At 43.8% G+C, this 27,706-nt stretch overlaps 1 protein-coding gene across 3 annotated transcripts; it reads left to right on the forward strand.

The window, feature by feature from the left end:
* Positions 1–2,072: 2,072 nt before the first annotated feature.
* Positions 2,073–21,199, forward strand: LOC144607993 (uncharacterized). 3 transcript variants are annotated; one of them, XR_013549159.1, is made up of 8 exons: positions 2,073–2,280; positions 3,278–3,423; positions 6,434–6,541; positions 8,922–9,025; positions 10,222–12,638; positions 17,736–17,898; positions 20,624–20,765; positions 20,850–21,199. XR_013549159.1 is itself a non-coding variant. In XM_078425195.1 (5 exons), the coding sequence occupies exons 1-5, from the start codon at positions 2,134–2,136 to the stop codon at positions 10,392–10,394; spliced, it is 678 nt and encodes a 225-aa protein (XP_078281321.1). In that variant the 5' UTR covers positions 2,073–2,133; the 3' UTR covers positions 10,395–14,651. The 3 variants fall into 3 exon arrangements, 1 of the variants encoding a protein (XP_078281321.1); XR_013549160.1 differs by having other exon boundaries at positions 10,222–10,486; XM_078425195.1 differs by lacking the exons at positions 17,736–17,898; positions 20,624–20,765; positions 20,850–21,199 and having other exon boundaries at positions 10,222–14,651.
* The last annotated feature ends 6,507 nt before the right edge of the window (positions 21,200–27,706 follow it).

A 27,706-nucleotide genomic window follows, 5' to 3' on the forward strand; every position in this document is an offset into this window, starting at 1 on the left:
GTCCACCTATTACTCGCCCCACCTCTCTTTTCCAATTTTCTCCCCTTACTCCTGAAGAAGGGACCCAATCCCAAACGTTACCTGCCCATTCCCTCCCCAGATGCTGACTGCCCCGCTGAGTTCCTCTCGAACTTTGTGCTTTGCCCCGGCATCTGTAATCTCTTTCACCGAAATCTTTAACAGGTTTAAATCTTAATAGATACAAAATTAATCAAAGTACGTGAAAAGAACAAAAATTGTCAAAATATTTAATTCAAGGAACAAAGAGATTTTGAGGGGTTGGTTAAGGCACATATCAACTCCTACTAAAACACAAGAGCCTGGACTTGGTACAATTTGCCTGCCACTACAATAGATCAAAGGGGATGCAATCTCATTGATTCTCCACTCTGCACTGGACCACTTGAACAACAAAAATACGTATCACACAGTTGTTCATTGATTACTGGTCGACTTTCAACACCATCATCCGCTTTATTAAGCTCAAGGACTGTACGCATCCCTTTGCAACTGAATTGGTGGTGCAGAGAGTAAACGTCAGGTTCCTGGGCATGCACATCTCTGAAGATATGTCCTGGACTCAGCACATTGATGCAATTGTAAAGAAAGGTCATCAACGCCTCTATTTACTTTGAAGATTTGAGGAGATTTGGTATGTTGATGAATACTCTCCTGAACTTCTACTGGTATACAATAGAGACAGGGTTGCCAACTGTCCCGTATTAGCCAGGACATCCCGTATTTTGGGCTAAATTGTTTTGTCCCGTACGGGACCGCCCCTGTCCCGTATTAGGCCCGGACGGCGCTATAGGCCCGGATACTAGATCCCGACGCTGTAGGCCCGGACACTGTAGCCCGGGGGCTGCTGCAATCCCTGACACTGTAGGCCCAGGCGCCACCTAATGGAGGTTGCGTAGCAACCCGCCTCCCGGCCCGGGCGGCCGCCATTGGTGGAATGGGCGCACGTGGCCGCTGGCTGGGTGAGGTCATGTGGGGCACAGCACGGTGACGCCACCTTGTCCCCTATTTGGGAGTGAGGAAGTTGGCAATCGTTAGTATAGAGCACATTTGATTGGTTGCATCACGGCCTGGTTTGTCAACTCGAATGGCCAGGACCTGAGATTACAAAATATAGTGGACACTTCCCAGTCTATCATGGGTCCTGACCTCCCCACCATCAAAAGGATCTATAGGAGGCACTGCCTCAAAAAGGCAGCCAGCATCATCAAGGATCCACAGTACCTTGGCCACGCTATCATTCCATTCCTGCCAATGGAAAGAAGGTATAGCAGACTGAAAACGTGACCTCCAGGTTCAGGAACAGCTTATTCCCAACAACTATTAGGCTATTATACACTACAAACACCAACTAAGCATTGGAAAAACGAACTGTCTTGATTGCTCGAGGGACTTCGGACTTTTAGTTTAGTTTAGAGTTTTGTTCTTACACTCGGATCGTTTTTTTAAATGTATTGAACTTTAGACTTTGAACTTTAGAGGTACAGCATTGAAACAGGGCCTTCGGCCCAACGAGTCCGCGCTGACCAGCGAGCACTCTTACACTAACTAACACTATCCTACGCACTAGGGACAATTTAAAAATGTTGCGGAGCCAATTAGTCTACAGACCTGTATGTCTTTGGAGTGGGGGGGAGAAAACTGGAGCACCCGGAGGAAACTCACGTGGTCACAGGGGGAACGTACAAACTCCGTACAGGCAGCACCTGTAGTCAGGATTGAACCCGGGTCTCTGGCGCTGTAAGGCAGCAACTCTATTGCTGCGCCACTCTGTGGCCAACCTTTTGTTTTTGTTTGTTTATCATGTTATTTATTGAATACAGACCTGTTGTGCTGCTGCAAGCAAGAATCTCATTGTTTCATATCAGTAAATATGACAATTAAACACTCTTGACTCTTCTGACTCTTGACTCCTGATTAGATTTCTTCAAATACTAAATTGCCAAGAGCTGGTTCCAATTCAAACAGCACCATCTGCTGGTGGACCTGACTGTCTACAGGAGTAGCTGGGATTGTTGACTGGGTTGCTAATAGTAACTAAGTTTTAAAGTGTTTCCTCCAAGCATCCGGTGCTGCACTGGGTAACATAGTACGGTTTGGTGTAAAGCTGGAAAAATGCCTTCAAAGAAAAAGAAGATTGTGAAGAAAAAGAAGAAAACACTTACTGGGAAAGCATCTAAAAAACCTTTAGGAAGTTATAATTGTCCTCTTGACTCCATTGCACCAGAAAATGTGCCGCCACCCATCCCACTGGGAGAGAAGGTAAGGTCATGGTCTTTGTCATGTTAAAAGTGAGAGGTGTCGGCAGAGTTGATCTAATCGTTGTTACTTATCCAGATCATCCACTGTTTAGTTTAGTTTAGTTTAGTTTTGTTTAGAGATGCAGCATGGAAACTGGCCCTTCGGCCCACCGTGTCCGCACTAACCAGCAATCCCCACACATTAACACTACCTTACATACATTGAAGACAATTTTACGTGTATACATTTTTACCGAAGCCAATTAAACCTACAAACCTGTACATCTTTGGAGCGTGGGAGGAAACCGAAGGTCTCGGAGAAAACCCAAGCAGGTCACGAGGAGAATGTACAAACTCCGTACAGACAAGCGCCCACAGTCAGGATCGAACCCGGGGTCTCGGGCGCTGTAAGGCAGTAGCTCTACTGCTGCACCACCACGCTGCCCACTGTTCTCCATTTGTTTTGTTGAAAGTGTTGCAATCATTGTTTTTTAAAATCTCATGGTGTTTTGCATTAATATTTAGTTTAGAGAAACAGGCCCTTCGGCCCACCGAGTCCATGTCGAGCATCGATCACACTAGCTCTACGTTCTCCCACTTTTATTATTCCATTCCCTACACACTGAGGGCAATTTACGAAAACCAATTAACTTACAAACCCGCACGTCTTTGGGATGTAACCGGAGCACCTGGAGGTAACCCACAATAGAGTCCGTATAGAGTTTGTACGTTCTCCCTGTGACCGCGCGGGCTTTCTCCGGGTGCTCCAGTTTTCTCTCACATCCCAAAGGTGTGCGAATTTGTAGGTTGAATGGATTCTGTAAATTCTGTGTGTGGGATGCAAAAGTGGGATAACAGAGATTCAGTGATCGATGGTCAGCGTGGACTCAATGGACCAAAGGGCCTATTTCCGCACTGTATCTCTAAACTAAGCTAATCTAAACTAAACTGACCTCCTCAAAAACTTGCAATGTAATAGTGTCCCTACTGTAGTAGATTTGATTTATTTTCCCCTGCAGTTGCTCGCTTTTCTTCAAGAGTGGAAAGAAGAACAACAAGAGACGGTTTGTGGAGATTTATCCTCCAAAATCCAGCAGGAATTGACACCCCAGGACATCAGGGATCTCAGGGTAGTGTTTAACAACTCCGACACAAATAAAGTGGGGTGAGTGCCAAAAAACAGACATCAAACTCAGCAATTTGAGAACAAAGTGAAAAAATAGGGGAGTGAAAGTTAATGCTCAGGACATCTTTGGGTAATAGTTTTGCTTTCCATACATTACAGGCCCTGGAGCCCAGAATTGACTGGGCATCATGTTATATTAAGAAGTAAATTATCAGAACAAACGTATGTTTCAAACCGATCTAAGAACACTGTGCATGCGATTACTTAGTGTAGCAGACAGAGATCATTGAATTTGTTGGTTGCAGCTGTATTCAACATGGGAGTAGAGACAAAGAACTGCAGATTCTGGTTCACATAAAAAGACACAAAATGCTGTACTAATTCAGCAGGTCATGCAGCATCTCTGGAGAACACGGGTAGGTGACGTTTTGACCTTCTTCAGACCCTTCTTCCATGAACATGGAAGTGTTGTTTGGGAAGGTTGGCAGCATTGGAACCATAATGGACTTGATGGCCCTTGATGGGCCATCATGGACTTGATGGGCCGAAGGGTCAGTTTCAGTTCAGTACGTGTCTATCAGATCGGAATCAGAAAGGGGTTTCCTAAAATTGAACATATCCACAAGCATCTCCTTGAATGGACCACTGCAACTTTAGTCAACTCATGAAGGGGCCCAAATCTGGCATGTTTCTCTTTCTGCACATGCTGAGATTTTCTGGCATTATTTGACAGCCAATGGTGGTATTGATTTATTATTGATGTTGGTTTATTATTGTTATGTGCGCCCAGATACATTACTGCTGTCCAGGGAAACCACGCTATACATGTGCATAACAGGTAGTGCAAAAAGAGAAAGGAAGTAGAGTGCAGAATATGGTGTTACAGCTGCAGAGAAAGTGCAAGTTAAAAAGAAAAAGTGCACGGGCTGCAACGAGGTAGATTGGAAGATCAAGAATACATCCATTGTTGGGTATCCAGGCGCATACTAACACAGAATCAAGCCAGGTTGATAAAGTGGGATGACACTTGAGGAGTAAGAGGGGTACAAAAAAAACACACCAGTTAGCAAATTCATCAAAATAAATCTGAAATGTTTTTTTCCTGCTAATCACACCCCTGGGTCCTTGTTGTTGCCTGGAGTCAAGCAGAATGTAGTCAAAGTATTAGTGGTCAAAGTTGGCATGGGCTTGGGTTTGTTCAAGCAGTGATAGTAAGTCAAATAGTTCATGCAGTGAAACCCAGATAATGCAGCACTCTGGGTCATTGATGGTGCCAGATGGGCAAGTTTTCTAGACTAAAAGCACCACAAAGTGCTGGAGCAACTCGGCTGGTCAGGCGGCATCTGTGGAGAACGTGTATAGGTGACGTTTCGGGTCGGGACCCTTCTTCAGACCCAATCCGAAACATCATCTATCCATGTTCTCCAGAGATGCTGCCTGACTCACTGCTTAAAGTCATAGAGTCATAGAGCATGGAAACAGGTCCTTTGGCCCAACACCATATTCTGCACTCTACTTCCTTTCTCGTTTGGCCCGACTTACCCATAACAACCAACATGCCCTATCTACACTAGTTCCACTATGCCAATAACCCTCCAAACCTGTCCTATCCATGTACCTGTCTAATTGCCTCTTATATGTTATGATCGTACCTGCCTCAGCTACCTCCTCTGGCAGCTCGTTCCGCATACCGTCCACCCTTTGTGTATAAAAGTTACTCCGGCGCTTTGTGTTTTTTTGTGTATCAACTAGCACCTGCAGTTCCTTGTTTCTACATTTTCCAGACTATTGGATATTATTCATATTTATGATTCAATTTCCTTTATTTAAAATGTTAGGGAGTATTATAATAAACTTCCCAGTAAACCAGGTTTAGCGATTGTGGGAACTGGGATCCCCACGAGTTGGAAGGGAGGATAGGAACTGGGAATGCAACAAAGATTATCCAGTGACCCAGATGCTGAACGATAATAGTGGAATATCAACATTGTTTTGCTCTCTCCACAAATGATGATTGATCAACTGAGTATTTCCCAGATTTTCTGTATTTCCAGCCTTTGCAATCGTTTGATGATGCTATAAATTTTCAAAATCTACTGCTTTATTAGAACGTAACTGAACAAAATATTTCCTGATGCATTAGCTACAATTATGAAGACTTAACTAGAGTCATAGAGTGACACAGTGTAGAAACAGGCCCTTCGGCACAACTTGCCCACACCAGCCAACATGTCCCAGGTACACTAGTCCCACCTGCCCATGTTTGGTCCATATCCCTCCAACCTGTACCTGGATAATGAGTTGGCATCAGATTGTAAAGCAGATCAGCTATATCCCAAGCACTGGAAAACTCTTACACAATAGAAATTATTTACTTTGTAATCTAGCTGATGGAACAAGCTGCCAGTGCAGGTAGTTGAAGCAGGGACCATACCAATGTTTAAGCAACAGTTAGACCAGTACATGGATAGAACATGGATTGGGGTTAGGAGGAAGAGATAGATCAGCCATGATTGAATGGCGGAGTAGATGTGATGGGCCGAATGGCCTAATTCTACTCCTAATAGTCCTATTCCACATGACCTTTTGACAGGTTGGAGGGATGTGGACCAAACGTGGGCAGGTGAGACTAGTGTAGCTGGGACATGTTGGCCGGTGTGGGCAAGTTGTGCCGAAGGGCCTGTTTCCACACTGTGTCACTCTATGACTCTAGTTGAGTCTTCATAATTGTAGCTAATGCATCAGGAAATATTTTGTTGAGTTAAGTTTTTTGAAATATTTTGTTTAGTTCTAATAAAGCAGTAGATTTTGAAAATTTGTGGCATCATCAAATGATTGCAAAGGCTGGAAATACAGAAAATCTGGGAAATACTCAGTTGATCAGTCATCATCTGTGGAGAGACCAAAACAGTGTTGATGGCTTTTTATCAGAACAATTTTCAGCATTTTATTTTTCATTCTCAATGCTTAAAGGCAAGGTAAAAATAGGTGGGGTATAATTATTTTAACGTTAAAAACAATTTCATTTTAATCAGTCACTTTAACTTAGGTATCTTAATGCAACCGAGGTTCATTCGGCCCTACGTACCCTTGGTTTTGGCATCAACCAGGAAGAACCAAGCACAACACTGAGAAATATGGGACACTTAAAAAAAGAGTAAGTGTAACAATTATTGGCCATTGTTCATCATGACAGTCATACATGTTTGTTACCAGTTCTTAGTTTGTTCTTGCAGTGTGCCATCCAGTCCTCTGAGTGGCGCAATGGCACAGATAGTAGAGCCACTGCCTCACAGTGTCGGATACGATATGATACAATACGATAGAACTTTATTTATCCCAGGAGGGAAATTAATCCGCCAACAGCCATATAAAACATAAAATACATTAAATTAAAGTGAGGAGTGGAAAGGATTAGAAATGTGCAAAGATTGGGGGGGGGGGGGGGGGGTGTGAGTGGAGTCAGTCTACCCCACGACAGAAGGGGGAGGAGTTGTACAGTTTGGTAGCCACAGGGAAGAAGGATCTCCTGTGGCGTTCTGTACTGCATCTTGGTGGAACCAGTCTGTTGCTGAAGGTGCTCCTCAGGTTGACCAGTGTGTCATGGAGGGGGTGAGCTGTATTGTCCAAGATGCTCTGCAGTTTGAGGAGGATCCTCCCCTCCAAGACCACCATCCATGAATCCAACTCCGCCCCCAGGATGGAGCCAGCCTTCCTGATGAGTTTGCTAATGTTATTGGCATCCGCGGCCTTCGCCCTGCTGCCCCAGCACACGACCCCGAAGAAGATGGCACCGGTTACTACCGATTGGTAGAACAGGCGGCACGGTAGCGCAGCGGTAGAGTTGCTGCTTTACAGCGAATGCAGTGCCGGAGACTCAGGTTCGATCCTGACTACGGGTGCTGCACTGTAAGGAGTTTGTACGTTCTCCCCGTGACCTGCGTGGGTTTTCTCCGAGATCTTCGGTTTCCTCCCACACTCCAAAGACGTACAGGTATGTAGGTTAATTGGCTGGGTAAATGTAAAAATTGTCCCTAGTGGGTGTAGGATAGTGTTAATGTACGGGGATCGCTGGGCGGCACGGACTTGGAGGGCCGAAAAGGCCTGTTTCCGGCTGTATATATATGATATGATGATATGATCTACAGCATTTTACTGCAGACGTTGAAGGAGCAGGTACCAGGGCTCAACTGGGTACTGTCGGTGTGGAATTTGCTCACTCTCCCTGTGACCGTGTGGGTTTTCTCTGGGTGCCCCAGTTTCCTTCCATGTCCAACGATTGGCCATTGAAAATTGTCGTTATGTCGGCGAGTGGTGGAATCTGGGGGAAGTTGACGGAAATAAGTGGGGCATAAAGGAAAATGAGAATAATGTAGGATTAGTGCAACTAGGTGGTTGATGGTTGACGAAGGGCCTGTTTCTCTGCTGTATCTCTCTCTGCGATGATGAGAAGGTAGTTAGCAAAGATTGAGGAGGTGCTAGCAAAGATTGAGAGTCAAAATGACACAAGGATGGAACAGAAATGTTTCCGATTGGGGAGACGATTACCCAAACAAGTTCAGAGAAAGAGAGTTTTGTATTAATTTCCCAGTTGGTGCGGACCCCATGAGCTGAAGCACCTGATCCCATGCTCAAACCCCCCATGACCCTACACTCTTTCTGAAAGTGTTGATACTGCTGGGGGTAGACTCAATGGACAGGCACCCTCGCTCGCGAAATTCCATCAACATGGGAGGTCAAAGAAACTGGTGTTAGGTGGTAACTTGTGTAAGGGATGCAAATTGGCAAGTCTAGTCCTATATTTTTATTTCTGAAAATGTCACTGCATACTTCATACATGCCCCACCTACACTAGCACCAACTGCCTGCGTTTGGCCCATACCCTTCTAAACCTATCCTATCCATGTACCTGTCTAAATGTTTCGTTGTGATTGTACCTGCCTAAAATACCTCCTCTGGCAGCTCGTTCCATACACCGACCACACTTTGTGTAAAAAAAGTTGCCCTTCAGGTTCCTATTAAATCTCTCCCCCTCGCCTTAAACCAATGCCCTCGGGTTCTTGATTCCCCTACTCTGGGTATTTACTTTATCTATTCCTCGCATGATCTTACACACCTCTATAGATTGCCCCTCATCCTCCTGCGCTTCGAAAGTCCTAGCCTGTGCAACCTCTCCCTAGAGCTTAGGCCCTCGAGTCCTGGCAACATTCTCGTAAATCCTCTCTGCACCCTTTCCAGCTTAACAACACCTTTCCTATAACCAGGTGACCAAAGCTGAACATAATACTCTAAATGTGGCCTCACCAATGGCTTGTACAACTGTAACATGACCTCCCAACTTCTACAGTCAATACTCTGACTGATGAAGTTCAATGTGCCGAAAGCTTTCTTGACCACCCTGTCCACCTGTGATGCCGCTTTCAAGGAACTATGTAACTGCAGCGTATCTCGGATCTACTTGTTTCACTGCTCCATCAACCAGAGGTAGCATTGAGTGCAAAATCTCATCCATTTGCCGTCTTCTTGTTTTACCTCAGGAATGTGAGTTTCCACGAGTTCCTCCAGATTATTGTCGAGCATCAGGGAGACGCAAGAGATACACTTGAGGAGATTAAACAGGGATTTGATCTCTTTGATTGTGGTGAGTAATTGTTATATTAATTTTCAAAAATCAGCGCAGATTTTCTCAACAGAAACAGAATCATGGGTTCACAAAATATGGGTTGAGGTAAAATTGCAACAACAAAGATGAAAATAAAATGATTGCCTGTTGTACTCTCAACACTACTGGGCTTTTGACATCTATTATGACTTTGTCCACTTTTGTTCAGATACAATGTCTGTAACCAAGAGTATATACCCCTCAGTTATAGAACTCAGGACTGCATGAAGCCTCTCACCCCACCCTTTATGTTCGCTCACTGAAAGAATTAAACATTTCTGATTGTCATTTTTATTCTTTCACTATCCCCAGTACTCTTTCATGTCACATATTGTGCTGCCACTAATGTTTCTGACATTTTTAGATGCTCCGTATGATAATCCATCCAAGACCACATGAAATTGCAGAGAATTGTGGACGCAGCCCAGACCATCACACAAACCAACCTCCCTTCCATTGACTCTATTTACACCTCACACTGCCTCGGCAAGGCCACTAGCGTAATCAAGGACGGGTCGCACCCTGGCCACTCCCTCTCCTCCCCTCTCCCATCGGGCAAAATGCATAGAAGTGTGAAAACGCACACCTCCAGATTCAGGGACAATTTCTTCCCAGCTGTTATCAGGCAATTGAACCATCCTACCAACAACTAGAGAGCGGTCCTGAACTACTACCTATGTCATTGGAGACCCTCGGATTATTTTTGATCAGAATTTACTGGCTTTACCTTGCACTAAAAGTTATTCCCTTTATCATGCATCCGTATACTGTGGATGGCTCGATTGTAACCATGTGTTGTCTTTCTGCTGACTGGTTAGCACGAAACAAAAGCTTTTCACTGTACCTCGATACACGTGACAATAAACTAAACACAAACTCAAGCACCATTCGCTGAGGACCTCATAAACGTTCCGTGCCAACTGTGTGGAAATACTAATGAGTCGAATAATGATTTGGTGCTGTGTGGACATCCTTCAAACCTCCACACTGGATTTTATGTTGTGAATTACTGTTTTGCTGCTTCAAATTTGCAGCAACTAAACAGTTTCCAGAACGATTAATCAATTCTTTTCTCCCATCATTTTTATTCCATTGGCAGTTATGTTCCAGTGAGAAAAATTGGAAAAATATTAATTTGACTCTTTCTGTGAGCATGTAAATGTGATTACTTGCAGACAGTGATGGGAAGATCACTTTTGACAATCTCAAGGATGCCTGCAAGTCTGCTGGTGTCTACTTCTCCCACCAGGAATTACGGGAGATGATCAGAGAAGTGGACACAGATGGAGATGGCACAGTGGACATGGAAGAGTTCACTGACCTCATGCTGCAAACAAGCCTGTTCTAACTGATGACATTCCACAGGACCTTTCCAATCTGTCGGCTCCTTCATTCCTAATCCATATCTCAAGAATCTGATTTTTCCAAGACTGGGAAAAGGTTCTGACTGTCTACTCCTACCCTATCTCAGAATTGTATAAACTTCTATCAAATCACCAACACAAATCCAACACAAATCACTGTCAAAAAACCAACATCTCTGCATCTGGTCCAGACCATCTCTTTGCTGTGAATCCATAGGCAACGTAGAACACAGATCATAGAACAGTACAGCACAAGAACAGGCCCTTCAGCCCACACTGTCCATGCTGAATATGATCCCAAGTCAAACTAATCCCCTCCGTCTGCACATAATATTTTCCCTTTTATTTTCAGAGAAAGGACCAGTCTCCCTTCTTCAATTTAGCTGCTCAAGGTTTAGCTCCAAGGGGTGTGCCTGACCTGTACGACATTTTGTCCATCAGCGCTTTGCGCTGTTTTGTGCCTTGTCATTTTCTATGAATTTCACCTTGTATGTCCCCTTACAGTCTCCTAGTTCTCGGTCTCTGGTGCTGAGCTTGTGGATAGCATTCTTCTCCTGGTAGAAACAGTTTCAGATTGAAATGAAGGTCGTTCCCTCATGATCATTGAAAGTTTGCCTCAGCAACCAAAGTCAGGATTGCATTTCTGATTCACAAGGAGAGGTTGAAGTATCTGGGGAGGGGGTTGCTCGAGTGGGACCCAAGGTGTCTGGGAAAAGGATTGAAGAGTCTCTCTTCACAACACTTCAATCCTTTTGTGTCACACCTTCTGTCTTTACATCTCTAGCCTTTATCCAACTATCTTTCTATCAAATAACCCTCCTCCCCTGGGTCTGCTTATTGCCTGCCAGGTTTTGTCCTGCCCCTTCTCCCTTCCAGCTTTCTTTTGTCCCCTCTACAATCAATCTGGAGAAGAGTCCCAACCCTATCGACGTTCTCCTGAGATGCTGCCTGACCCACTCAGCTACTCCAGCACTGTGTGTCTTTTGCAATCTAGCATCTGCAGTTCCTTGCTTCTACATTCTCCAGAGATGCTGCCTGACCCATTGAGTTACTCCAGCTTTTTTCTACCAGCCAAGTTCTGAAACCAGACGGATGCATGCACACGAACCCACGACTGCCCATGTGTGCACAGCGTGTGTGCATGCGTGTGTGTGTGGTGGAGATTATGTGCAGGAGGGTAGGTGAGGCATGTTTATTGAAAGAATGTCTACATAGTTCAGTTTGGAAGTAATGGAAGGAAAGAAAACCTTTGACTTGCTAGGTGTAAATTGATATTGAAAAACCATGTGACCTGTTCTATGATATCCCAAAATTCGGTTAAAATATGTACTCAAAAATGTACTCATAGCTCCAGTCATTTTTGATGTAATTTTGGTCACTTCTGAATCTTTAATAGGTCTTGGACAGGGATTAGTGTTAACAATGTTAACGCTCGACAGCATAGGCTTTAAGGTGAGAGGAGCAAAGTTTAAAGAAGATGTGTGGGGCAAATATTTGACACAAAGGATGGTGAGCGCCTGAAACATGCTGCCAGGGGTGATGGTGGAGGCATGTATGACAGTGGTGTTTAAGAGGCTTTTGAATAGGCACGTGGATATTCAGGGATTGGAGGGATATGGATTATGTACAGGCAAATAAAAGTTGGTCTCAACATCATGTTCGGCACAGACATTGTGGGCTGAAGGGCCTGTTCCTGTGCTGTACTGTTCAATGTTCTTGGTTATCATTTGAAGCAAGGGGACCTTAATTCAAACACAAAGGGACTAGATGGGTATGTGGGTCGTGGAAGAGAATGCCACTGGGGTAATAGACCAGCCATCAGCAGTGCAGGTAGAGGAGACCAAATAATTGCTCCTATTTGCTAAGTTCTTTTATGCCGGCAGCATTTCTATGCTCATTAGTTCTTGTAATAATATTGTCATGAGTTAAAATATGGCTTTGGTAATTGCTAGAAGATGGTCGGGCATGTTGGGTCAGGAATCGTGCCTGCAATTCTCCACTGAATTCCAAAATGTGGCCTGAAGACGAAAGAGAGAGAAAAAAGAAACGTACAATCAGCAGTTTCTGCACCCCCATGGGTGAAGCACAATCCTTGCATTTGTCACAACACACTGCGTTCCCAGCTACCCTGAAGTCCACCTCGAGAGCAGCATTGGCAGAGGCTGTGGAGCTGAGCTCAGTACTGCTTTCTTGGCCAGAGAGAGTCTGACTAGGGGAAAAATAACAAGGTACCGTTGACTTGATGCTCGCTGTTTCATGCTGAATTGAACAGAAAGCAATCTCATTAACTTGATATTGCATGTGGCTTCCTGGCAGCAGACTGTACCTGGTGCACAGTTGTGAAAGTGGAATTGGCAACTCTTCCACCGTTCTCTATTCCCTCCTCAACTCACCACTGGATGGCAGCAACATTTTATCTTGCTCTTGTTGTTAACTCTGATTCCATACAATGTACAATGATACAATCAACGGCACTGTACAGAAGTAATAACCTCTCCGGCTAATTGAGGATGATTTGGGGTTGTAGTATTATGCCAATCCAGTCTGCTGCTTCACAGACGCAGTGCATTTGTTTAGTTTTAATTTAGTTTAGAGATACAGCGTGGAAACAGGCTCTTCGAACCGCGCACGTTAACACTATACTGCACACACTCGGGACAATTGACATTTACACCAAGCCAATTAGCCTAAAAGCCTGTACATCTTTGGAGTGTGGGAGGAAACCGAAGATCTCAGAGAAAACTCTTGCAGGTGAAGGGGTGAACTCCATGTATTTCAAGTGATAGTCACACAGAGTTTTGAGTTACCTTTTTACAAAATGTTATCACCAGTTGTTTAAATCACACAATTAAATAATTACAACAATATTTTTAAATGATCCACTGGAATATGCTTAAATAACGCCTAATGTTATAATGTAAATTCCTCATCATCTTCAAGTTTCTTGGAGATCTTGTCCACAACCTGACAATAAACCTCAGATTGCAGCTTTGTTTCAATTCTGAATGCTTGTCCTTTCCCAATTTTCCACCAGGATTGATGACCATGTGGTTCATTACTGGCTGGCTGGGTTAACACTTACTATTAACCTTATTCAACAAGATTTTACTGTGGATGAGATGAGAAGTTGGGCCGAAGGGCCTGTTTCCACACTGTATCGCTCTATGACTCTATGACTACAGGGTAAGAGGGAGATAGGCACAAATGCTGGAGTAACTCAGCGGGACAGGCAGCATCTCTAAAGAGAAGGAATGGGTGACGTTTTGGTCGAGATCCTTCTTCCGACTGGAATCAGGGGAAAGGGAAACGAGAGGGTAAGAGGGACGCTGGAGAATGCAGGAAGGAAGACCTGATAGAAGTTTGTACATTTATGAGATAGGGTAGTGTAGACAGTCAGAACCTTTTTTCCCCTGGATGGAAAAATCAAATACTTGAGGACATAACTTTAAGGTGAGAGGGGCAAAGTTTAAAGGAGATGTGTGGGGCAAGTTATTTTACACTGAGGTGGTGAGTGCCTGGAACCCACTGCCGGGGGTGATGATTGAAGCCCACCCTAGTAGCAATTACGAGACTTTAGGATAGGCACATAGATATGCAGGGAATGGAGGGATATGGATTATGGGCAGGCAGACACAAGTTGGTCTTGGCATCATGTCTGCAATAGACATTGTGAGCCAAAGGGCCTGTTCTTGTGCTGTACTGTTCTATGTTTTAGGAATGACAAGCCTGGGAAAACAAGCGAGAACAAAAGAATATTGTTGGAGTAACTCAGCGGGTCAAGCAGCATCTCCGGAGAAAATGTAGAGGTGACGTTTCGGGTGGGGACCCTTCTACAGGCATTCATATTTCAGATAGTGCTGTGTGGATCTGGTCTGGGTTCCAGCACCTCCTGCTCTCTGATTGATGTGGGTGTTGGATAAGATGGACTGGTTTTCAATGAGAGGGGAGAGCTCTCTAATGGGGCAGGAGTTGCACTCCGCAAAACCTAGAGAAGCTTGAGTTTAAACCATTTGTTAATCCATTGTCAAGGACCACGCAGAACTCTTCGGCAAAACTGTTCTTCAAGAGTGGTGCTTAAGATCCAGCGGGAGCCTTTAGCTGCATTCATGACTCACAGTACATGGCTATTTGTTGGGTCCAAAGCAGCAGACTAAATTGTAAGATTATCAGATGTGCTTGTGGGTGCCATCAACATATTAAGAAATTATGCATTTTCTGATTTCCCTTTACAAATCACATTAGCTCGAAGCCACATAGTGGCACAGTTTGTCAAGTCACTGCTTCACAGCACCAGTGACCCGGGTTCAATCCTGACTCAACCAGGTGCTGTCTGTGCGGAGTTTGCACGTTCTGCCTGTGATCGCGTGGGTTTCCTCCGGGGTGCTCCAGTTTCCTCCCCCCACATCCCAAAGATTGCGGGTTGGTAAATCAATTGGCCTCTGTAAATTGCCCTTAGTGTGCAGGTGAGTGGTGGAATCGAAGGGGAATTAGTAACAAAATCGAGAGGACAAAGTTGGATGAGAATAGTGTAGGATTCATGTAACCAGGTGGTTGATGGTGGTTGTGGGCTCAGTGGGCCAATGGGCCTGTTTCCATTCTGTGTCTCTCAACCTAACTTCCATTAATCATTGCAATATCAATACATGATATCAAATGGAGACCAAATATAACTCAATCCTGAACCCTATCCCTGTTCAGCCACACTCACTGGAACACACGAATGGGTAACATCAGCATAATTTCAGCGAATATTGACATTAAAAAGAAGTAGGGACAAAAGGTATTGCCGAATGATGATGGTCCGGTCTTGGTCAGCTACTGCATAGAAGTCTAAGCTGCAGAGTTTTAAGCTTTCTAAGAAAAAGTTGTGCCTCAAATTTTATTTTTTCAAATTGAATTATTGCATCATTTAGCGAGAGGCAGCTGAGCTGATGTGCAATTCTCCAACACGTTTGTTGGATGTGTTTCCCATAGATTCCTTGGTTATCTTAGGAATTAATTGTGGCTGATCATTTTGCACGGAGATCCATTTAGTGATAATCTCAAATCATCCTTTTCTCCTTTCTCGCTGTCTCTCTCCCCATCCCTGCTTCCCCGCCTCACCTTCCAATCTCCCATTCCACCCCACCCCTCCACTGCTTTCCTTATTTCCTTGCCCTTATATCTTGCCAGCCCCTGACCCTCTGTCACTCTCTTCACTCCTGTGATCCATACTGTATGTCTTCTTTGCTGTTGATCCCATTTCTGCATGCTTTCCTTCCTTCCCCATCGGTCTGTGCTTCTGCTTGCCTCCCTGTTCCTCCGTACACTTGCCACATCTTTTTTACCTCCAGCCCCAAACCTTCCCCTTGATGTGTAGGAAGGATCTGCAGATGCTGGTTTACACCAAAGATAGAGACAAAATGCTGGTGGGTCAGGCAGCATCGCTTGGAGTTGCATCTGAACCAGTGTCTGCTGGACCTTCCTGTACATTTTGGCTGCTCCATGGCAAAATCTCCTCAAGTTCGCCTACTTTGAAGAAGTTCTCCTCCTCTCTCCCACTGCTCCCCCTCTGTGATTCCTCCCGCTCTATAGCTCTACGACCACACTTTAACCCTTCCCCCTGATTTCACTAACACCTACTTGTGTTTGTTTCTTGATTAAAAAGAAACAAGTTGGAAAGCAGAAAAATACCGCATTACATTTCTTCAGCAAGGATGAATAAAACGGGCTGTTTGCTCAAAGTGGCCACGGCACACGTAAACTTGACATATATGACTAAAGCAAAAAATAAATAAATTTCATTATCACAATGTAAATCCTTGTTTCACAACATGTAAAATTCTGGATCTATTGTATGTAGGATACTAGCATTGCGTTAATGTCAAAGGGGACATTTCTGTGATAAAACAAACAGCAAGAAAAATGTGCATAAGCAGCTGTTTTCAATTACAGTTCAGCTGGACATTAATCTAACTACCAAGAATTTCTGGGAATCTACCTCATCGCCAACTTTAATGAGACCGTATCCTGTTTTGTTGGCTATATTTCACAGCTGTCAAAAACCTCAGCAGCAGAACATTTAACATACTGCAGCGATTTTTAAGAGAGAGAAGAAGAAAAAAAACGACCATACAGAGTTCTTTCAATATTTATGCAAAGATTTTTTTTTCTCTTGCTTTTGGATCCCCTTCCTGAAGCTCACTGTGCTTGTTGCCTTAGCTGCAATGAATGTTTGGCAGCTCGACTGTGTGAGGATGATTTCATAGTTTTTTCAACAACTGAGGAAATTAGAAGTGTGTGTTGGTAACTTTCTTTTTAGCAGCAGAGATATCTGGCACGATCAACAATCAGGCAATATACTGGAGGGTTCAAATTAAACTGCAGGCCCATTGGAATTTCACACATTGAATTGTTTTAGGTCTGAAAGCTATTGTGGTATTTTGCTGTAACTATGAGCTAAAAGGGGGCGAAAGTACAAGCTACATTCCCTGTACCTGTTGAAAAGTTGTCTTTATGCAATATTCCTAGGCACTACAATCATAGGTTCATAGGCCATTCGGCCCATCGTGCGCTGCGCCATTCAGTCATGGCTGATCTATCTTTCCCTCTCAACCCCATTCTCCTGCCTTCTCCCCATAACCCCTGACACCCCTTACAAATCATAATCTGTCGTATCACAAAATGCTGGAATAACTCTGCGGGTCAGGCAGCATCTCTGGAGAGAAGGAATGGGTGACGTTTCGGGTCGAGACCCTTCTTCAGACTGACAGTCTGAAGAAGGGTCTCGACCCGAAACGTCACCCATTCCTTCTCTCCAGAGATGCTGCCTGACCCGTTGAGTTACTCCAGCATTTTGTGATACCTTCGATTTATACCAGCATCTGCAGTTATTTTCCTACACAATCATAATCTGTCTATCTCCGCCAATCATAGAAACATAGAAACATAGAAAATAGGTGCAGGAGTAGGCCATTCTGCCCTTCGAGCCAGCACCGCCATTCAATATGATCATGGCTCATCATCCTAAATCAGTACCCCGTTCCTGCCTTCTCCCCATATCCTTTGATTCCATTAGCCCGAAGAGCTCTATCTAACTCTCTCTTGAAAACATCCAGTGAATTGGCTTCCACTACCTTCTGTGGCAGAGAATTCCACAGATTCACAACTCTCTGGGTGAAAATGCTTCTCCTCATCTCATACTATACTTTAAACTGTATTGTAACTAAAGTTGATGTGAATGCATTTCATTTTAATTTAGAAATGTGAGCAGTTAAACCGTTAATAATTATGTTGAACATGAAGTAGTAAGTGGAAACCAGTTAACTGCTCTTCTCATACATTAGATCGTGGAATCACCCTCAGACCAGACACGATGGGCCGAAGGACCTGTTCATGTGTTGCACTGCTCGGTGTTCTATGTTATTACTTGAAAACTTAAGTTTTATCAAAAAAGGTCTGATACATGCGATCAAACGACAGTCGCCATTTTGAAATGTTCAATCTCTGGTACGTAAATACTTTCTTAACTTAAATACTTTGATGTGAATGTTTATTTCTGTGATCAATGAGCAACATAGAACAGTACAGCACAAGAACAGACCCTCCATTCCACAATGTTAGCACTAGACAGGATGACAAGACTAACTCATATCTGCCCTGCTTTAACTTCCCAAAATGCAACTTATTACCTTTATCTGCATCTAACTTTGAACCAAATGTCTTAATTTAAAATCATATATAACATATAACATATATATATATATATATAACATATAACATATAACAACTACAGCATGGAAACAGGCCTGTCCGGCCCTACCAGTCCACGCCGACCATTCTCCCTGACCTAGTCTCATCTACCTGCACTCAGACCATAACCCTCTAATCCCCTCCTATCCATATACTTATCCAATTTACTCTTAAATAATAAAATCGAGCCAGCCTCCACCACTTCCACCGGAAGCCCATTCCATACAGCCACCACCCTCTGAGTAAAGAAGTTCCCCCTCATGTTACCCCTAAACCTTTGTCCCTCAATTCTGAAGCTATGTCCCCTTGTTGGAATCTTCCCCACTCTCAAAGGGAAACGCCTACCCACGTCAACTCTGTCCGTCCCTCTCAAAATTTTAAAAACCTCTATCAAGTCCCCCCTCAACCTTCTACGCTCCAAAGAATAAAGACCCAACCTGTTCAACCTCTCTCTGTAGCCTAAGTGCTGAAACCCAGGCAACATTCTAGTAAATCTCCTCTGTACCCTCTCCATTTTGTTGACATCCTTCCTATAATTTGGCGACCAGAACTGCACACCATACTCCAGATTCGGCCTCACCAATGCCCTGTACAATTTTAACATTACATCCCAACTTCTATACTCGATGCTCTGATTTATAAAGGCAAGCATACCAAACGCTTATGTAGATTGAAAGGTCATATGACGTTAGATCACAGATAAGAGGTTATTCTTTCCTTGTTCTACTGTATATTATTATTTTGTTATGGGCAAACCATTGCAGAGGTCCACAGTAGCCATTTTGAGGTTGCTCGCAGTCTGGTTTGCCAGAGACAGTAAGCAAGAGGATGGAATCAGTGACTAGCTTCTGGGGTTTGTGATGTGAGCCAAAGACAATATCTTCAATTTTCCCAATGGTTAACCGCGCGAATATGTCACGCTTCTAAATCTGGACATTAGACAAGGAGTTGGGGTGGCTGAGAGATACGTCTAGTTCAGCTGCTACCTCACACTCCAGATCCAACACCCAGTTTCAACCCTAAATTCTTGTGTAGCAAGGAACTGCAGATGCTGGTTTACACCGAAGATAGACACAAAATGCTGGAGTAACTCAGCGGAACAGGCAGCATCTCTGGCGAGAAGGAATGGGTGACGTTTCGGGTTGAGAAGAGTCTCGACCCGAAACGTCACCCATTCCTTCTCTCCTTAGATGCTGCTTGTCCTGCTGAGTTACTCCTGCATTTTGTGTCTAATTTCTAGTGCTGTCTGTGAGGCGCTTTCGAGTTCTCTCTTTGACCACTTGGGTTCCCTTGTACATCGCAAAGATATGTAGATTAAAAGGTCAATTGGCCACTGCAAATTGCCCCCAGTGTGTAAGAGAATGAGAGAATTTGAGCAGGGAAAGACTCGAAGTGCTGGAGTAACTCAGCGGGTCTGGCAGCATCCCTGGAGAACATGGATAGGTGTCGTTTTGGGTCCGGGCCCTTCCTCAGACTGAATTTGAGCAAGTTGGTAAGAATGTGGGGATAATAAAATGAGATTAGTGTAGGATTAGCGTAAATGGATACTTTGGAATTGATGCAGATTCAGTAAGCCAAATATCTTGTTACATGACTCTATGACTAAGATTGGAAGAAAACAGGACATGCCTCAGATCTACATGTAAAGGTTGACCCTATGGTGTAGATACGGTTGCTATAAAAGGAACAAGAGTGGAACTAGATCTTTGGGGAAAGTCAATGTTGAAGTAAATGATGGGTGTGTCATGTGGTATACGTTGCTGAGTGCACTCTGCTGGAGATGAAGAAGGAAGCTCGTTGGAGGCGATTCCAGGGAACTGAACAAAGGAATAGAAGACAGTTGAGGAGCAGGTGCTTGCTTGAGGTCCAGGTTACATGGCGCATCTGGGAATAGAGAATGCGGCATGGTGGCGCAGCGGTAAAGTTGGTGCCTTACAGCGCCAGAGACCTGGGTTCAACCCCGACTACGGGTGCTGTCTGTATATAGTTTGTACGTTGTCCCCATGAGTGGGTTTTCCCCCGGGGACTCCAGTTTCCTCACACACTGCAAAAACATACATTTGTAGGTTAATTGGCTTGGTAAAAATTGTAAATTGTCCCCTATGTGTAGGATAGTGTTAGTGTGCGAGGATCGCTGGTCGGTGCGGACTCATTGGGCCTAAGGGCTTAAACGTGGTTTCCGCGCTATATCTCTAAACTAAACTAAACTAAACTAAACCATACACTATCTTGGAGGGCTACTTCTAAGCGGTGGCCATGTCAGGAACTTGTGTGAAGAGGTTGAAACATAAGTGTTACACGAAACCCAGGTACAAAGTTGGGAGTTGACCAAGCAGTTAGGGACTTAGCACCGGAAAAGATTGAAGATTAGTTGAAGCATATTTCATTTTGAATATTGGGCTAGTTAAATACATTTCCCTTTAATTCTAAATTCTTTAAAACATTTTTTAAAAGAAATAAACCGTTTGCTCTATTTATTTAGATATAATACTGCAAATGTTGTAGTATTTATTTATCTTGGGTGCAGCCAGTTAACTGTGTGGGTGTCTTGCTGACCACAGGCTCCAGCCTGACAGAAGCCTACGCTCCTGCATTACCCACACGGTTGGATCGCAGTTGGAAAGGTAAACAAAAATTAGACACGTTCCTATATTGAAGCAATTAAGCCGATCCAACTTCACTATAATCTCTTCCCTTTTTGTCATAAGTCCGAAGGGTATTTTCGAGCAGCGCTTCATAATTAAACGAGGAACATCGCAGCATTTTGGAAATCCTGAATATGAGCTCCGAAAGCACAGTGCAGACGACGAATCTGGTGAATCCACTGAATAAGTGGCTACTCTGTGGGAAGCTGGTGAGATGGCATGTGTTTGCTGAGGGATGGACAAGTTTGGAGTATGACTACGAGAGACAGAGAAAGTCACTTTCCTCTCCTCTCAATAAATGTCTGGTTATTTTCGAAGCATACTTTTTAAAAAAAAAGGCAGCTGATCAAATTGGAGATAATTCGGAATCCAACGCCACAAGAATGTACTTCTGCTCGGATATGACTATGTATATGTATTTTCTGCCCATTTATATTAAAACAGTTTGAGAACGTTTCAGGCTTGCATTTATCCTCTGAATTGTGATCCGTGCTTAAAATACATTCACACTCCAGCTGATTGTGTGTTGTACTTCACCTAGGCTAGGACTGAGTCTGAAGAAGGGTCTCAACCCGAAACGTCACCCATTCCTTCTCTCCAGAGATGCTACCTGTCCCGCTGAGTTACTCCAGCATTTTGTACCTATCTTCACCTAGACTGGAGATCCTTCCCCCTATCCCTCGTTCATTCTATTCCCCTGTTGAACCATAGAATGTGCTGTTGGCCAAGCATTGCTTGGAATGGCAGAGATTATTTAATTTTATAATTCCACAGTACCAACCCCCATAAAGAAGCTACATTTCCAAGTTTGGATTTTTTTTGTACATTATTTAAATTTGTAGTAGGGTGAACAGAAATAATATCTCAGACATCACAATATTTGGAATGTGTACAGGTAATTGGGTAATCTGCTGAAAAAAATTAAGTGAGATTCTGAAACAAGGAATTGCAGATGCTGTTTTTCAAAAACAACAAATGCAAAGTGCTGGAGTAACTCAGCAGGTCAGGCAGCACCTCTGGAGAACATGGGGGCTGAAGAAGGGTCCCGACACGAAATGTCACCTATCCGTGTTCTTCAGACTTGCTGCCTGACCTGCTGAGTTACTGCAGCACTTTGTGTTCTTTTTTAAAAGTGATTTGGATTGCAAAAGTAACAAGAAAAACAAACTAAATAAAAACGACTCAAAAACCAGCCAATGTATTAGAATGGCAATAGGCTGAAACAACAGTGGGTCATACACGACTGCACAGTAAAGGATAAGCAAGCCTTTGTCATAGAGTCACAGTGATACAGCGTGGAAACAGGCCCTTCAGCCCAACTTGCCCACACCGGCCAACATGACCCAGATACACTAGTCCTATCTGCCGGAGTCTGGTCCAAATCCCTCCAAACCTGTCCTATCCATGTACCTGTCCAACTGTTTCTTAAACATTGGGATAGTCCCAGTCTCAACCACCTCCTCTGGCAGCTTGTTCCACATACCCACCACCCTTTGTGTGAAATGATACCCCTCAGATTCCTATTAAATCTTTTCCCCTTCACCTTAAACATATGTCCTCTGGTCCTCGATTCACCTACTCTGGGCAAGAGACTCTGTGCATCTACCCGATCTATTCCTCTCATGATTTTATACACATCTATAAGATCACCCCTCATCATCCTAGTGTGTAGGAGCAAACAAGTCATTGCAGAAAGGAAGGGGGAACTTTTGGTGAAGAGTACAGGAGTCCATTATGCCTGGCTTGTGGTGAGAAAATTAATGGATTTTATTACTTTCAGATTATGGGAGATGTGACCACGCTCGACTCCTGAAACATTAAGTGTACTTATTAGGTACTTTATTTTCGTACAGTTTTCGGCTTTTTTAATGTTATGTGGGCTATTATAGACCTAACCTTATGCAATATATAACCAGGTTATCTATCTTATTTTTCTTTTCATCCAACTTCGGAAGAAGGGTCTCGACCTGAAACGTCACCCATTCCTTCTCTCCAGAGATACGGCCTGACCTGCTGAGTTACTCCAGCATTTTGTGTCTATCTTTGGTGTAAACCAGCATCTGCAGTTCCTTCCTACACATTCTTTTCATTCTGGTTGGCCTAAACTATAGGCTTCCTTATGTGATCTACCAATTATACCCAAAACAGTAACCTTGGAAAGCTAAATTACTGTTCTTTAAGATTACATTGTTTCTTCAACACAAATACACACCATCAATTTAAAATATTCCTAACATAAACATCCATAATTCTCTACCTTGAATGAGGAAACTTCTCATCTTATTCCTAAATGTTTTTCTGCTTATACTTAAACTATGACCCCTATTTCAAAACATTTGCTCCAAGGAAAATAAGCTATCAGCCTCTACTCTGGCGAACAAAGGATTTTATGTTCCAGAGAAACAACTATCAGGCGTACTAACTCCAGAGAAACAAGACTAGTCTACTTGATCTCTTCCCAAAATGCAATCAAATGAAATATTGCTGAACCCCTTGGAAAGAAAGTAACTTCCCCAGCCCCTAGTTATCCATGAGGGATAGAGGCAACGTATAATGAGAAAGACAGGTAACATCAAGGGATTCTCCTTTATCTCCAAAACCCCCAAATAAATATACCCTTTATTGTTCTAAATGCACTAGCATGAAGTAATGAACACGTCCAAATGTTTAACTGCCCAAAAGGAAATGATATCAGCTAATACACTTCTTCTATGATGTGATTGGTTTATAAATCACAAAGTGCAGCTGTATAAATAAAACCACTCCCTATTACAAAAGTGTGCGGCAGGGAGCCCCTTGACATAAGTGTTCTGGAAACCGGTCAGTATACTTGAACAGACAATGATTGGTTTCTTTTTGAATACATATAAAGAGATATATTTGTTGGGAAAAAAACTGATGACGGGGTCTGAAGTCCATCTGTCGAGTACGTAGTTCCACAAATGGCAGCTCTGTGAATGACCGGGACTGAGTGCAGATCCAATGCTAGCTGTTTCATTCTATGAATGTCTGAAGAAGGGTCTCGACCCGAAATGTCACCCCTTCATTCTCCCCAGAGATGCTGCCTGTCCCACTGAGTTACTCCAGCATTTTGTGTCCATCTTCATTCTTTGAAGTATTGGTCATAAAAGGACAACTCATGCCAGTGGACGTACAAGTAGCAGTACAGTATCGAGACATTAGTATAGTTAGAAGATGAAGTTCCAGTCAGCATCAATGGTGCCAAGATAGTCACAAAATGTTGGAATAACTAATGTACGGGGTGATTGTTGGTCAGTGCGGACTCTGTGGGCGCACCGACCAGCGATCCCTGCACGTTAACACTATCCTACACACACTCCGGACAATTTTACATTTATACCTAGCCAATTAACCTACAAACCTGTACATCTTTGGAGTGTGGGAGGAAACCGAAGATCTTGGAGAAAACCCATGGGGAGAACGTACAAACTCGGTACAGACAGCACCCGTAGTCAGGATCGAACCTGGGTCTCTGGCGCACTGTAAGGCAGCAACTCTACCGCTGCGCCACCATGCCGCCCTTACCCGATTATACCAGTGCCAAGAACAACAACCCCACCGTGAGAATGAAACTCTACGGCCCACCTTTCGCACTACCATCACTTTATTTTTCTCTAATTACGTTTTTGCACCAAAGTCTTTTTTTTTTTGCAGTCTTCTTTCTTTTAGAATTTTACATGTAATTTATGTGTAATTTGTGAATAATTAATTTTTTGTGTGTTTGCCTGAGATTCTGCAAGCAAGATGTTTCTGTGTTCCTGTGCCTCACCATACTTGTGCATTTGCCAATAAAGCTGATGTTAAACTTGTGTAGGAAAACAAACTGCAGCTGCTGGTTAAAATCGAAGGTTTGACACAAAATGCTGGAGTAACTCAGCGGGTCAGGCAGCATCTCGGGAGGGAAGGAATGGGTGACGTTTCGGGTCGAGATCCGAAACATCACCCATTCCTTCTCTCCCGAGATGCTGCCTGACCCGCTGAGTTAATCCAGCATTTTGTGATCTTAAACTTGAACTGGAAAGACACTAAAGCCTTTTCCTCCTCAGAAGACTAGTCAGTTTGGCATGTCTCCAAAAACCCTTATCACACTCGACAGATGCACCATAGAAAGTATTCTATTGGGATGGAGCACATCTTTGTTTGGCAAAAGCTCTGCCCAAGACTGCAGGTGTGTTGTGAGCAGATCCAGTCCATCCCATAAACCAGCCTCCTCCCTCATCGACTCCATCTACACTTCACGCCACTTCAGGAGAGCAACCAACACAATCAAGGACCACTCACACCCTGGTCATTCCCTCTTCTCCCCTGCCCCCAACAGGCAGAAGACACAAAGCCTTGTAAACAACTACCACCTAGATTCAGAAACAGCTTCTTCCTTGCTAATTTCTGACTACTGAATAATTCTCATATCAGCTAATGATATTGTCCCGATTTCCCAACCGACCTCAATGTGGCCCTTGCACATTTTTTTTTTACTGCACTTTCTCTGCAACTATCATGTTATAATGCCTTAATAATACATTCTTCACTCTGGTACTTTTCTCATTGAACTACCTTTTGTACTTGTCTGCACTCGTGAATTTGACTGGATTGCACACAAACCAATTTTTTCATTGTACCCTGGTAGATGTGACCATATTAAACGGATACTAATACCAGATAAATTGGGAATAGGGCTGATTGTAGGAGAAATGGATGCAGTAGTCTGGTTTGTCCATTTGATTTGCATTATTTGCACTATTTATGGACAGTATCCAGAAGGGCAACTTTTTCACACAGAGGGTGGTGGATGTATGGAACGAACCGCCAGAGGAGATAGTTGATGCTGGTACTATAACAACATTTAAAAGACATTTGGACAAGTATATGGATGGGAAAGGTTTAGAGGAATATGGACCAAATGTGGGCAGGTGGATCCAGCATAGATGGGGCATCTTGGTCAGCATTGGCAATTTGGACCCAAGGGCCTGTTTCCATGCCCTGTGTCCTTATGACACTATGAGTCTATAAATGAAAGGCACTGTTGGGATTAGACTTTCTTTCATGTTTTGACTCATTTTATGGATGGCCCAGAATTTTTATTTCGAAAAAAAAAATCATTGCAACTTGTATAAAAATTACCTCTGATATTAGAAACACAAAGGTATGAATTTGAAACAGACCTTCAGTGGTGTGATTAGCTGAAAGTATTAAAATGAGGCTTGGCTCTTTATTAAAGATTGTGTTGGTGTACACCAGCTGTTCTTCGAGGGTACACATCTGGAAAAACCTTGTGTTTTCAGTCATGAGCATTTGCAAAGTGCCGCATCGTCAGCACTCTGTTCAATGTGCGTAAAAACAGATGTGACAGTCCTGATGTTTGCTCCTGGTGTCATGTCAGACTCTTTTCCCTTCACCTATTTAGTGCTGCTGTTGGAGCTTTCAATGACGTCTCTCTTGGTTTCACTGCAGAGCCTCTCCTGGGTATCGTGGCAAATAGAAACAAAATACAGGGGGTCCCTGGGTGACGGACGGCCCAGTTCGTGCGAACACACACCGACTGTTTCGACAAACACAGCACCCGGTCCGCCGAGGCCTGCTGGATCTCCCAGCTGCCCACCCACCCTTTTACCTCCCCTTCCCATTCCCACACTGACCTTTCTGTCCTGGGCCTCCTCCATTGCTAGAATGAGGCCAGACGCAGGATGGAGGAACCGCACCTCATGTTCGGCATGGATAGATGATAACCCAACAGTATGAACATTGAATTCTCCTATTTTTGGTAACCTTTAACAATTCCTCCCTCCCACCCCTTTCTTCCCCACATCCCACTTTCTTCTCTCCCTCCCCCCCCCCCCCTCCCCTGTATCCCATTTAGATAAATCTATTTTTCCCCTCCCTCTCGCCCTCCACCTACATATCTTCACAATTTGCAACTCTTCAATCTTTTTGTCTCACATCTTTTTTTTTTCTTCTCTGGCCTTTGTTCAACCATCTGCCTGTCAAACCCCACCCCTTCTCACCTGTGTTCACCCCTTACCTGCCATGCTTTGTCCTGCCTCTCCTCCCTCCTCGCTTTCTTCCCCCTCTCACAATCATTCTGAAAAAGGATCCCGACCTGAAACGTCACCTGTCCATGTGCTGGAAATGCATGGTAAATAATACAAAGGTCTACAATGCAGTAAAACGAGGGTGATACATTTGGAATTAATAATACAACATAATAAAACTCCAGAAGGGAGTCAAGAGTCAAGAGTGTTTAACTGTCATCTGCACCAAAGCAGACAATGCAATTCTTACTTGCAGCAACACCATTCAGCAATGGTTTGTAGTAAATTCATGTGTCAGAAGGAACTGCAGATGCTGGTTTAAACCGAAGATAGACACAAAAAGCTGGAGTAATCAGCGGGACAGGCAGCGTCTCTGGAGAGAAGGAATGGGTGACGTTTTGGGTCGAGACCCTTCTTCATGTCTTAGTGAAAGATCTAATACAGGATCTGGGGGTGGCACGGCGGTGCAGCGGTAGAGTTACTGCCTTACAGCGCTTGCAGCGCCCGGTTCGATCCCGACCACGTGTGCGGTCTGTACAGAGTTTGTACATTCTCCCCGTGACGGCATGGGTTTTCTCCGAGATCTCCGGTTTCCTCCCACACCCCAAAGACATACAGGTTTGTAGGATAATTGGCTTGGTATAAATGTAAACTGTCCCTAGTGTGTGTAGGATCGCTGGGCAGTGCGGACTCGGTGGGCAGAAGGGCCTATTTCCGCGCTGTAAGTCTAAACTAAACCAAACTAAATCAGAGAAGTTGCAATGGTAAATGCCTCAACTACAGCTATTGAATAACAAGAGCTCTCAATGCCAATAGATTACTTCAAATAAAAAAAATTATTGACATTCTTTAAATCTTAATTAATTTTAT

Source organism: Rhinoraja longicauda, chromosome 30 (genome assembly GCF_053455715.1).
Source record: "Rhinoraja longicauda isolate Sanriku21f chromosome 30, sRhiLon1.1, whole genome shotgun sequence".
Classification (NCBI taxonomy): Eukaryota; Metazoa; Chordata; class Chondrichthyes; order Rajiformes; family Arhynchobatidae; genus Rhinoraja; species Rhinoraja longicauda.